The 13,268-nt window shown below is 30.9% G+C and overlaps 2 protein-coding genes and 1 non-coding gene across 4 annotated transcripts; 1 reads left to right on the plus strand and 2 right to left on the minus strand.

Annotated features, from left to right (window-relative positions):
- Positions 1-1,262: 1,262 nt before the first annotated feature.
- On the minus strand, positions 1,263-1,352 carry LOC133807499 (small nucleolar RNA Z221/R21b). Its single transcript, XR_009879410.1, has one exon. It is a non-coding gene; the product is annotated as a small nucleolar RNA Z221/R21b (small nucleolar RNA).
- Positions 1,353-3,675: 2,323 nt separating this feature from the next.
- LOC133807185 (protein LAZ1 homolog 1) lies at positions 3,676-9,721 on the minus strand. 2 transcript variants are annotated; one of them, XM_062245360.1, is made up of 10 exons: positions 9,567-9,700; positions 9,127-9,241; positions 8,182-8,722; positions 7,917-7,973; positions 6,576-6,684; positions 6,182-6,366; positions 5,994-6,082; positions 5,364-5,619; positions 4,494-4,739; positions 3,676-4,410 (listed from the first exon to the last, which is right to left on the minus strand). In XM_062245360.1, the coding sequence occupies exons 3-10, from the start codon at positions 8,452-8,454 to the stop codon at positions 4,111-4,113; spliced, it is 1,515 nt and encodes a 504-aa protein (XP_062101344.1). In that variant the 5' UTR covers positions 8,455-8,722; positions 9,127-9,241; positions 9,567-9,700; the 3' UTR covers positions 3,676-4,110. The 2 variants fall into 2 exon arrangements, with proteins under 2 accessions (XP_062101344.1, XP_062101343.1); XM_062245359.1 differs by lacking the exon at positions 9,127-9,241 and having other exon boundaries at positions 9,567-9,721.
- A 1,880-nt stretch (positions 9,722-11,601) lies between these two features.
- LOC133804847 (uncharacterized) lies at positions 11,602-12,939 on the plus strand. Its single transcript, XM_062242968.1, has 3 exons — positions 11,602-11,917; positions 12,033-12,228; positions 12,324-12,939. The coding sequence occupies exons 1-3, from the start codon at positions 11,768-11,770 to the stop codon at positions 12,647-12,649; spliced, it is 672 nt and encodes a 223-aa protein (XP_062098952.1). The 5' UTR covers positions 11,602-11,767; the 3' UTR covers positions 12,650-12,939.
- Positions 12,940-13,268: the final 329 nt, after the last annotated feature.

Raw genomic sequence — 13,268 nt, forward strand, 5'->3', positions numbered from 1 at the left:
CTCATAAAGTTTTTCACCATTTTTGTCTACATATGTGCATATCTTAATTATCAGTTAAAACATTAAATGCAAGTCTAAAAACTCTCTCTTGCCTTTAATTCTGATTTGGTAGGCTTTTGATCCATTGATTGTGAGCTAACTCAACTCTAAGACTGGTAGGCTTTTGATCCATTGACTGTGAGCTAACTCAACTCTAAGACTTGTATTTGGTAGGCTTTTGATCCATTGACTGTGAGCTAACTCAACTCTAGGACTTGTATGAGTTTGTGCCTAGATTTTTATTGCAACACAAAGAAAGAATTTATGAGGCACCAAAGATTAATTTTAGTCAAACTTATACGATTCAAATAGGAAATGTTAGAAATAATATTGCCGGACAAATGTTGCTTAGTTATAAGCACAATGTTTAGTTAATTAATAAACTGTGACTTTAATTTAGAAAAAAAAAATAACATTAATGAGAATGCAATATTTATATGAATTTTATCAATACACTATTATTAAATTTAATTTATCAATATAATTAAATTTTACTTAATTAAATCTATTGATAAATTAAAATTTAATATTATAGCACCTATGAATATAAAATTAAAATAATATTAAAATTCAGCCATATTTAGTTTATATTATATTTTCAAATTTAATACCAATCACACTTTTAGTTTTTTAAAACTCAAAAATAATTTACTGACATTGAACCAATCACATTTTCAAAAATATAATTTTAGTTACTAAATTCAAATTTTCATTTCAGAATATCAGTTTTTAAAATTCAATTTTCTAATCGCAAACCATTTAATCCCTAATATATTTTTGTTTTAGTTCCAACTTTTAAAAATAAAAAAACATTCTTAGCAACTAAAGGTCATATCAAGCTTGTATTACAGAAAATTAATGCAAGACATGTAAACCAGAAACGACGATAAATGTAAAACAAGGCAAAAACGAAAACCAACGACATAATAAAGTTAAACCATTTGGATATATATGAAAAATCAAGAGAAAAAGGAACCATCAGAAACCAAAAGTTTATCACCAGAAGCTGAAACAGCTGTACGGTCCGCATCATGGTAAGGCCAATACAGACCCCATCACATGGTTCTCTCTTCCTTCTATTTATTCCTATAATCTAATTTTCAAAATTAAATCAACAAATTTTTCAGAATAAAGAACAGAAATTTCTTATTCCAAACAAGAAACCCAAAATTAAAACTAATTCAAAAATATAGATATATATATATATATAGATTATGAGAGAAAGGCATCAGATAACAATGGGTAGTAGGAGAGTCTCAGCACAGAATTAAATCAGAGTGGTGCATGACATTCTCAATCTCTCATCATAGCCATTCCAAATTCACAAACTCTTAACAAAACTAATATAAATAAACATGTAAATCAGAACAGAACAGAGAGAAAAAACCAGAAAGAATGAGGCTTGCAGAGATCCAGGAGAGGCGATTGATGATTTAAGAGACTTGCTTCGTTGTGCATATATATATAAAGGAAGTGAGCAATGGAGAGAGCGCCGAATACCATGTTCAGCCAAACCCTAGTACTAAATTTCTCTTCTATCGTACAGAGAGGACCAATCGATTCACTTGTTGGCCCACTACCTTAGGCCCATTATTACAATTTGGGCTTACAATCAAACAGAAAATACAGAATTTAACCCAAAAAAACGCGGAAATTACATTTTTATACGAGACTTTTAATAGAGTTTGCAAAAATATGTCGCACTTTCATATATTTTGGAAGACTCAAAATCATCTCATTTAAGTTTGTTTACACTTTGGGAGGGCTTCAAACAAGTTCCAACACATGTGGACGCTTTTCCTTAGTTATTTAAGGGGTGTTTATTTTGAATAGTTGAGTTGTTTAGGAAAGTGTAGATGGACTTAGGATAGAGTTAATATGAAATTCTTATGTACAAAAGGGTTCACTTTACCCTTAAAATATACGTAAGGCCCACACAAATTATTAATTTTACCCCCTTAAAATTTGAACCAAACATAAGAAGGGATTTAGATACTCATTCCCACATTTACTTTACCCCATACCAAACACCCCCTAAGTATTAAGTCTTGTTTCAATGTTTTTATTTGTGTCTTTATTGCAGTTTTATGGTTTCAAGTGAGATTCATGTACGAGTTTTATTTTGGGTTTTAATTGTCATTTATTATTTTATGTAAATGGGTGAATGAATTTTCCTATAAATAAGACCAAAGATTGTATGTTTAAATCAAGTAATCAAATTAAGAGATTTTTCAGATAGTTATTTTGTGTGCTTCTTTATTCTTGAGAAGACTTTGAACTTCTCAAGATTATTTCTTGTAGCGTTCAACAACTAAACTTATCATTTAGATTATTAAGTATCTTAGTGTGGCATCTTCACATTTTGCAGTTCTTGATTCTTATCTCTTTATAGATAATAAGCGAGAACTCAACTTATATTGTTATCAAATTTCATCATGTGTGTTGGTGAGTTCATATTAACAATCCTCTTCACCAATTAATAAATATAAATTAAGCAAGCATGCATTACACGATTCAATACACTTACACATAAATAAGTTTCATTATTTTAAAAAATTTAAGGCAAAGAAAATAAAATCTATTTATGTGTATTTAATATATGATTCAAATTGCTACAAAAATATATAATTCAAATTAATTTTGATAAATATAAGTATAATAAGGCATGTTTAAAATTTGTCATTATCAATAAAAGTTTAACAATACTTTATTTGTCATTAATATTAAATTGAATCATATTTTTCAATTAACGATCATATATTTTTTTATGATATTTAGATAAGAATAACATTTGATAATACAATTTGAAAATGTTAATCAGACCTAACTTGCACAATATTTGAAAAAGGTTGAGAATCTAACTTATAAAAAAAAATTGGAATTTACTCATTTGGTACCTTATGTTTTTGCAAAATATCATTTTAGTACCCTCTATTTTCAATAATGCTCATATGGTACCCTGTATTTTAAAATTATACATATTTGATACTCTAGACTCAGATTTGATAGATAAAATTTTGTCAATATGATCAAACTGTCATCAGTTATATGTAATTAAGTAATTAAATTTAAATTTAGAACTTACATAATTAACAACAGTTTAATTAAATTTGTAAAATTTTATTAATTAAATTTGAGTTTAGAGTATCAAATATGTACGATTTTAAAATACAAAGTACCATATGAGCATTATTGAAAGGTACCAAAATGATATTTTGCAAAAACACTGAGTACCAAATGGTTACCTACCCAAAAAAAATTAACACTACAAAATCCAAAGAATACGACAGCAACAGAAGACGATAAATAAATAAATAAAATCCTATATCCAAATATATATTAGATAAATTTTTTATAATTTTCAATTTAATAATTTTTTTATTTATTATCCGAACACTTAAAAAAAACTTTTCATTAAAAAAAATATATTTATATTATTATAGTATAGATATCCTAATAGCCCGAAAAGGTTTTACTTGTAGAAGGCACAGTCCCAGTTTTTTTTATATATGAAAAAATAAAATTAGGAAAAAGAAATAACCATTCAGCCAATTTAATCACATGCAATGTAACAATGCTTGTGGTAACATGAAAATAGTTCTCTAAACCGAGCAGTAAAAAAGGTGAAACCAATGATTTTAACAATGTAGTAGCTTTTATGTACCAGAGGCTTGAGCTGAATAATATCACAGTTAAAATGTTCATACTTACTCACATATGAAAGCACAGCTTTACAAGATCAGAAAAAACTCGTATGGTTAAAAAGGCTTGAAAATGCTTACTTGCTCCATCAGATAAGAACAACTATTCAAGCTGTTGATCCATCATTTTCAACTATACATGAACACTAAAGCCAGTGTTTAGGTTAGAGATACCTCTTATTTGTTTGCCTGTGTGAGATTTCTCTTCAATGAGTTAGCTCCAGAATCCATCTTTTCATACTAGATTCACACTTGAATTTTATATGTGCTCACTGAGTTAGTAGACGTTGCATAAAAATAACGTCAACCAACTCTTGAAACCTTTTAGATTTTGCTTAAGTTCTTACTACTTAAATCGACTACTCTAGCATCATCGGTTATCTTGCTGTCTGCCACGAGAAGTTGAAGCTTTAGATTGGTTCTGTTTCTTACCGCTCGACAAACCACTGTCGCTAACACTCCCTTCGACAAGGGTATCGTGAACTTCGGAAAATTCTCTGTTCCATGAATTCAGAGGGACAATATAAGTGTCATCCTTGGAGTTTCTCCTTTGTTCCTGGTGACGTTTAACGTTTTCAGATATCTCATGAAAAGTTCTGTTTATTTTTGCAATTCCCTTTTCCACTGGTTGTACAACATGTGAAACTGTATACTTCATGTCATCAACAATCTGAGGGGAAAAATTAATCAAAAGTGAGTTCAATAAAAGATTAAATAAGTGAAAAAAATAAGGCAAAAAGTTAATAAACTCACTATTTCACCACTTCCAAGTACCACATCACGAACACTCTGAGGAAAATTCAAGCGCTTTTCTCTCTCATCATGACGAGCCAAACGTACTTTAGTTGATTTTTCACAGTCATGAACCTCTTCTGGATCAGGAGGTGACCCCAATGCTGCATAGTCAGCCATGACTGCTACATTACGAACACATCTTTCTCCACGTTTGTAGGGTATCGCTGGAAAGACGTATAGGTGAACCACAGCAGCGACACCCATCTGTATAACAAATGCATAATCATAATCATATTTAGCTTGGGGAATTTCTATGAAGACTGTCTCCATTTCAAAATGTACATAAATTGATTTTCAAATAACCATGTCTTGTGAGACAATTTAGCTTATTAGATTAGACTACTAATTTACCAACTTCAAGAATTTTTTTACTTCTTTTCTAGTAAAACTAAATCTTTGTGCAATCCAAGTTTGTTAACAAATCTAATTCCCTACATAACCCATCTGTATAACAAATTCATAATCATAATCATATTTAGCTCGAGGAATTTCTATGAAGACTTTGTCTCCATTTCAAAATGTACATAAATTGATTTTCAAATAATCATGTCTTGTGAGACAATTTAGCTTATTAGATTAGACTACTAATTTACCAACTTCAAGAAATTTTTTACTTCTTTTCTAGTAAAACTAAATCTTTGTGCAATCCAAGTTTGTTAACAAATCTAATTCCCTACATAAGGCTTGCCCATGCACCAAAAGGGCCACTTCTACCAATAAGTTATTAGTAATAGGAAGCCCCTCGTTTCCTTATGACTATTATTTTTGTTTCTCTAGAAACTTATTGCATACACGGTGTAGCACTATGATTTCATAAATGTAACACACCTCTATGCATATGATGTAATCTTGAATTCGAGTTTTCAGCTCTTGCGCCAGAGCCCCTCTAAAGGCTCCCATAGAGAAAAGAAAAGCAACAGCAACACCTTGCCACCAAGTCAAGAAGACAATTGACTTGAAAGTTAGAAACTTCGCCAATGGTTTAATGGGTTCTAGTCTATCTTTCGTGACAGAATAGAACTGTACGAGACAATATAGGGCCCAAGTCTGACTAAAATTAAGAACAACCGCCAAGTATGGGTAGCTGCAAGTAGATAAAGTTTCATATCAGAATATGGACAATAAGAACAATGATGAAAAACATAATAATTAAAAACAAAATTTAACAATATACAGTTCCACCTTCGCCCATATCTAAAATCCAAAAACTAGGACACTAAAAAAAAGATGGGATTCAGTCAACAAACAAGGGAAATTAAAACACCCCCTTACATGAAAGAGAACAGTTTGTATAAAATTTCAATCATTTAAGCAGGTGTAATAATATGTACATACATAGCATATCAAGCAGTTATATTTGTGTTCTTAGTGTATTACAAGAAAACATGTACAATTACATAATGATGAGCAAACTTTATGATTCAAACAAGGGAAAGAAAAAGGGAGCTAAATACTAACCCATATTTCCACTCGAATTTCCCTTCTCCATAGACTCCAAAAGTCTGCAGGATCATGGCTAGGAGGGCACATATCATCTTTAGTATCATCTGGAGAAAATGTCAATAGAAAACCAAATAGATGTGGTAAGAACCAAAACTAAAGAGCTTTTAAATAGGATTTCCAGGGGAAAGGAAATGAGCACCTACATATTGAACAATGCCAATTTTCACAGCATTATAGAAGTCAGGACCAAGAAGCCAATCTCTTATAAAACAATTAAGTGGAAATGGATGTTCCACAACTCCATAAGCATAAGCTTCATTTAAGAGAGGCAATTTGGAATCTGTTAAGTTGTGACTTTCCATAAACTCAATTGTATTCTCTTCCCCACCTTTAGCCAGAATCAGATTTCCCCAAAACAAACAAAAACAAACATATTTCATCAGTCTTTTTGAACTTGCAGATGGGTAATGCCCTTCTAGTAAAAAACTCACAAACATAATACTGTAGTGAGAAAACAACATATACATTGTAGATATCATGGCTGACCCCAAAATTGAGAAAGCATAGGCATCTATAGTCACAGTTCTAAAGACATACCTAAGCAGGCAATCAAGTATCTCTCAAAACAGTACAATGCAAAAGCTTCATAACAGTCCCTGATTATTTCACAGTTAAAGGCAGCACTTGAATCCAACAGCGACAAGAACTGCACCCAAAGCACCATATATTAACAATAATGCAAAGTATAAAGTACTTCATAAGCATGCAATGATGCAAAACAAATAATACAAACAGGATACTTCTATTGAATCTAAGGGAGCAGATTCCATTACAAGATGTTTTCACAAACAGCCTCACATAGAATATTTATTGAAAAAAAATCATGTAAGATGTCTCCAATATATCAAAAAAGGGAAGAAGCAAAAAATATGCGAGCAAGAGAAAATAGACGAGAGAGAGAGAGAGCATATGGGAATTTCTAAGTTAAGACTTCAAACAAAAAAATGATCTCATATGAAGCAATACATCTTGCGACAGAAATTGCAATAAAACATGAAGGATCATTAAAACTACAAGGAAAAACTTCTTAATAAACTGAAATCTCCAATCAAAACATATGTGAAACATGACCATACGCAAAGATCTTGTGTCTGTCAGAACCTCTGGGCAACACCAAATAGGAATTCATAACTTTCCATCTCAGTACAAAATTCAAATAGTCAAAACTAGTTCTTATAAAGTTTTCATTCTAAGATATAGCTCAACCACAATACATCCCTATTTCAACTTTGTGCTATCTTACTTCAGCAAACGAGCTTTTTTTTTAGGCAAAAAAAAAAAAGAAAACCATTCCCTTTTAAGGTTGTTGAGCCTTCCATGCAAAATCTTCCAAATTTACTTTATAATCCAATTTTTAATGTGCAGTCATGTAAAACATTTGATTCACAGCGGAAGCTAAAATAAGATTATCATAGGAAATCACCAAGTAAGACTAAAATGAGGTAAATGATGTATTGGTGCATATTCCCCCACACACCAAAATGGCAAAACATATAATTTTTCTTCCCAAATTGAAGTAGCAATAAACATGTGACTGAGTAAGTGACTCATTTCCCTTTGATAATAAACAATACAAAATTTTATCTCCAAAATGGTACTTGAAAAGAAAAATTAAGAAGAATATCATAGAGAAAGTAGACATCACAAAACTAAAATGAAGTAGATATATATCAGTGCATATTTCCAAACACCGAAACATATCAATTTTCTTCCTAGATGAAAGTAGCAATAAACAGGTGACTAAGTAAATGATTCATCTCCCTTTCAATCCTAGAAATAAATATAAAATATTATCTCAAAAATGGTACTGCAGAAAAGAGAGAGAGAGAGAGAGAGGAGATTTCAGTGTTGGGAAAAGAAAAAGAAAAAAAATCCTACCGATTCCAGTGCATAAACAGGAACCATCAGAATAAGGCCAATTAAAAACTTCTGCTCCTGCAATTGAACAAGCTCTTACTTCTCAGTTTGAAAGAAACGGAAGAAAAAAAATACATAATTAAATAACCACGCGACAAGAAATGATGAGAGCAAATGAAAAGTTCATACAAGCAATAACAAAAGTCCACAGTTAAATAAAAAAAGCATTACACAAAAATGAAGTCAGAATTTTTCCTCATACAACTACAACAATAAGAGAGCACACCTCAGGTTGATTATACGCAGCTAAATGCTCACAGATAAGATACATGGAGAGAACAAGAGCAACAAGTACAAAAATGCTGGCACTGAAGATCGGCCAATTGACGACAAATGTTGATTCTGCACCAAGGTTTAAGACCAGCACCTTCCCTGATCTGCTTGAGCCCTCAGCTAGAGTAAAAAGAAAAAAGAACCAATAAAAACCACTAGTGCATCCCATTAGGTTAAAATTTCTTAGATTTGAAGGGTGAAAAAACGGTGCAACTTGCTTGATCATTTTATGTTCACTTCAACGGACAATGACTGAAGCAGCCAAAAATCATGCTATTTTCAGGTCTTTTTCTTCGGTTGCTCCAAAAGTAGTTTTTATGAAAACCAGTCTTCACACAAGGTATATGGCATTACCGAATTGAACAACCACTGCTCTTGCCTACTATGTAATGTGTTGAAAATAATGTACCATTCATGTACCAAGATATGCCTTCTAACTCTATGCTTGTCTATTCATGACAAATGAAGAAGCATCAGCAGCCAGACCCTGAAAACTGCAAGGCAAGTAAGAAAATTATTCAGCAAGGTAAGTGTAACTGAATGATGAGCTGAGACAACGCTTAATGAAGTACACTACGTTTATAAAAGGTCTAATGCAGCTACAGACATTGCTCCTGAATCGACAGAGAAAGTCAGTAGCTTCTTTTGTTTAAAAAATAAAAAATAAAGTAACTCGAAAATGAATGATGGGAGCAAGAAAGCTAATGAGATAAGCCTATTTGTTGCAAAGAACTGATCTATTTTAACTACAATCAAAGTGAGAACAAGAACTCGATTCCTTAGCTACAAAATTAAAATTGCAACGTTTCACAGCTGGATAAGCCATTTCTACATGTTTGTGCATGAGTGTATCAAATCCTAGGGCTATGGAGCAATGTGACCCTATACATCCACTAACATCACGAGTTTAACCGTGAAAGACAGCAAATTGTTGTCGACGAGAACCCATTACAGGGATCACATAACGGAATGTGGCTTTGTGCCTTTGAAGAAACAAATCCTCACACGACTTCCTAAGAAAATCCACGAGAAACGAATTTAGAAGGTTCTGGCAATTATTATTCTTCGCCATTTCCTTAATTCCATTTTTATGAATAATAATTATAAAATAAAGCAAAATACATGACAATTGCCAATCACAAACAGCAACAATGAAAGAAAGAAAATCTAACCAAAAAAATAGATACAAAAGCGAACAAACTATAAACCCTAGATAATCAATGAGAGTATCACATAAACCCGTATATTATAACCAAGCATAGAACATAGATTATAAAATTCCCAACGAACAAATATACACATATAAAACATACAGAGAGAAAAACCAAAAGCACAAACCTGTGGAGCGAATTAGACTGAGGAAATGGAATAAGAGATGTTTTCCGGGAAAATATATGAACTTTCGTGAAGAAAGAAAAGTAAACTGGTTTTTCTTCGGCGGTTGGAGAAGAAGGATCGCGGAATTTTATTTTATTTTTTTGTTTTTAATTAATTTTAATTTTGATTTTATCAAGAGAAAAGAGACAAGCTAAAGATACAAGCTCATTATCTGAATTTATTACAGACAATTTTATCACCGTTGACTTTGATCATGGTCGGGTATCTTCTTGATATGAGTTGTCTGTGACGTTAGGAAATTTAACAGGCTGTGGTTTTAACATAGTTGTGCTGAAATTTGTATTCAGCTTCGAAAGTAGACATAGAAGAGGTAACTTTCTTTCCACGCAAGCGTATGTACGTGGCAAAAGGATGATACTTCATGGCCTTATTCTAGCCACGTCAGTTTTGGATTTGGTTGGTATAGAATTTTACTAACCGCGTCAGTGTCAGTTTGGGCCAACATAGGTTTGGGCTTAATAGTCTCGGCCCAATTAGTTTTTTCATCTTCTAAACTTATCAAAGAAGACAAAAATTCTGAAAAATAACAATTATCTTTTCTAACGGTCAATTTTGTCTTGTGAAAAATATGTTTATTATGTTTTGTTTTGGAAATGTTTCTAAGCAACTCCAAAAAGAAAAATCCACACTCAACTAATATTCTGATAATATTCTTTTTACGATTTTGATTTTTTTTTTTTTTTTGAAGTAGATCCATCACATATGATTGGAAGAAAAACCAAACCATTTAGAAAAGTACATGGTGATTTAAAATAGATAAATAGGTTTTTAAATGAAGGGAAAAAAAAACTTCATCGAAATTCACTAATATTTTATTATATATAGGCATCCAAATATTTTTATTTATTGATGTCTTACAAAAGAAATTAGGAAATATGTCGGAAATTTGATCAAATATTGTTATAGAGAAATCTCAATATAATTTTGGAGAAATTTCAAATCATAAAGAAAAAAAATTGATGAAGTTAAAATGTCATTTTAACTTCTAATTCTCCCCAATGTTTTCTAAGGTCTTGTTTGTATTTTGGATTTAAAGAGAGAAAAAATAAATAAAATCTAAAAAATGTCATTTTCACATATTTAGATTGAATTAATAAATTAATAATTTTTTTTAGAAAAATTAAAACTTAAATGTAGTATAATTTTTTAAAATTTAGAACAATTATAAATATCTGCAAAAAATATTAAAAAATATGTCTAATTAAATCTGTGGAAAACATTTTCTTTCATTTTTCCTCTTTTATTTGTCCTCATAAAAATTTTCCACCCTAAAATCAAAGGTCCAAAAAAGACCTAAAGGTTTCTATGAACATAAGTTACACATCAAATAATTTTTTTTTAAAAGGCATCAAATAGATATATTTGATCGTATTATTAAGTACTCAAACTGTGATTACAACCACTAATATTGCTAGATTTATTTACTTGGATGATATTCTTTTGTAAAAGAACACATATTAAAACAAATTATTGAGAAATTGGGAGATTAGGCACTTCACAATTTTTTTACACATTGTTCAGTATTATGTATTATACATACTTATATATATATATATATAATCATTATAACATGACGTTTTTTAATGGGACAAAAATACAAAAAATTAGCTTTATTTTAGACCATTGAAGCTTTTTGTGGTAAGAAAACACATACAAATAAATAGCATTATTTAATGTTTTTAACGTTTGATCAAAATATTAACACATGCAATATAGTAATTCGAAGAAGAAAAAAAGAACATTATTGCCTTAAAAAACTTCCAAACTTTCTCTGTCCCAACATATATAACAAGGTATTTGAGTACATCAATGTCACAACATTACGATAAAAATTCACAATCATAAATGTTCACATACAAACACGTGTGTGGCTACGATCAAACCTTGTCATTTTCCTCTTTTGTTTTTCTTTTGTGTATTTTGTATATAAATTGATAGTGAGATCACACTCGATGAGTTATCTGGTTCTGAAAAAGTGGCTGCAAGTAAGAGCAAGACTAGCTACATTTAGTTTAAATATAAAAACTTTGCTCCAAAAACACAACCTTGGAAACCAAGTCAGTATTTTCTTTTTCTTTTTCTTTGTCTTTTTCTTTTTTTGGTCACAAAAATACGAACTTTTTCCTCTCTTCCAAACAAAAATGGAGAGCATAACAGAAGAACAGCTGATTCAAATGGTCAGAGATTTCATAGAATCAGAATCTTCAGCTCCACAGATTTCAGTCTCATCCTCAGAATCTCATATTGATAGTGATCATCATCATCAACCCTCTAATATTGACACTTTAGAGGTCTGCTTTTTTTTTTCTTTTTCTTTTTTTCTTATTATAAAATCATATGCATATATATCTATGTATATGTTTGTGTTTTGTTGGGTGATTTTTTTTTATTTTTTTATTTTTATAGGAGATGATATGGAGAGAGACAACAGATGTTGAGGTGGAGATCCTTGAGAAAATTCTCATGTACATGAGAAACATGGGAAGCTTAATAATAGAGCCAAAAAACCTGAAGAAATGGGTAGTTTTGAGGCTCAAAATGGATGGTTATGAAGCCTCACTCTGCAAAACTACTTGGGTATCTTTCCCTGGAAGAGCCAAAGGTCAAAACTTTTTTCCTATTCCAATCATGGGTCAACTTTAGTTTTCTCATATTTTCTTCATACATATTCATTCTTTGTTTTCCAATAATTTTCAGGTAACTATGAATTTGTTGATGTTATCACAAATGGTACAAGAGTAATAATAGACATGGAATTCAGGTCTCAATTTGAACTGGCTAGGCCAACACAAAGCTACACAAAATTGATTGAAGCTCTGCCTTCATTTTTTATTGGGACTGAAGAGAAGCTTGGGAATGTGGTCACTCTCTTGTGCTCAGCTGCAAAAGAGTCACTCAAAGAAAGTGGGCTCCATATTCCACCATGGAGGAAAGCTACTTACATGCTCCCTAAATGGTTCTCGGAAAATTGCAAGAAAGTTTCCTTCTCCCCAAACAGCAATTCTACCATCGAAGAATTTTAGGGAAATATTGGAAAAAAATTGATCTTGATGAAGAATTTTCACATGGGCTACTCTCATTTTCTCGGAAAAGTAGACTATAAGTATTATGGGAAAAAGTTTCAAAGAACAGGGAATCCACCTTGTAATAGGTCTTGACTTTTTTTTTTTTTTTTGAGAGGGTACTTTATATATATATATATATATTTGCATATATAGTTACAGGAAAAAAAAAGCTACTACTATATCAAGAAGAAAGGTTACTTTGGATCAATTTTGTAGAGACAGATGTTAAAGTTTTGATCTTTATAGTTTGTAGCTCGTTTCTGAGTGGACTTGTTTATTATATATAAAAAAAAAATGAAGCTACTAATTATTAGACTATTTTTAAGTTTTAAATAAGGTCAAGACAAGAGGAAAGTAATTTCGACCAATGACAGCTGCTTTGTTCTTATTATTATAGATTTATTATTGGGATTTGTTACACGTATGAAAAAATAATAATTAAATTAATGGTTTAAGCTATTTTTTTTTTTTATGAGAAAGGTTTAAGCTATTTTAATAGGTGTGTTTTTCCATAAAATATAGACTTGGGTTCCAAGTTTATGTAGTTAATTATTTTGTTACAGTTAAGAAATATATG

The sequence above is a fragment of the Humulus lupulus genome, chromosome X, assembly GCF_963169125.1.
Source record: "Humulus lupulus chromosome X, drHumLupu1.1, whole genome shotgun sequence".
Classification (NCBI taxonomy): Eukaryota; Viridiplantae; Streptophyta; class Magnoliopsida; order Rosales; family Cannabaceae; genus Humulus; species Humulus lupulus.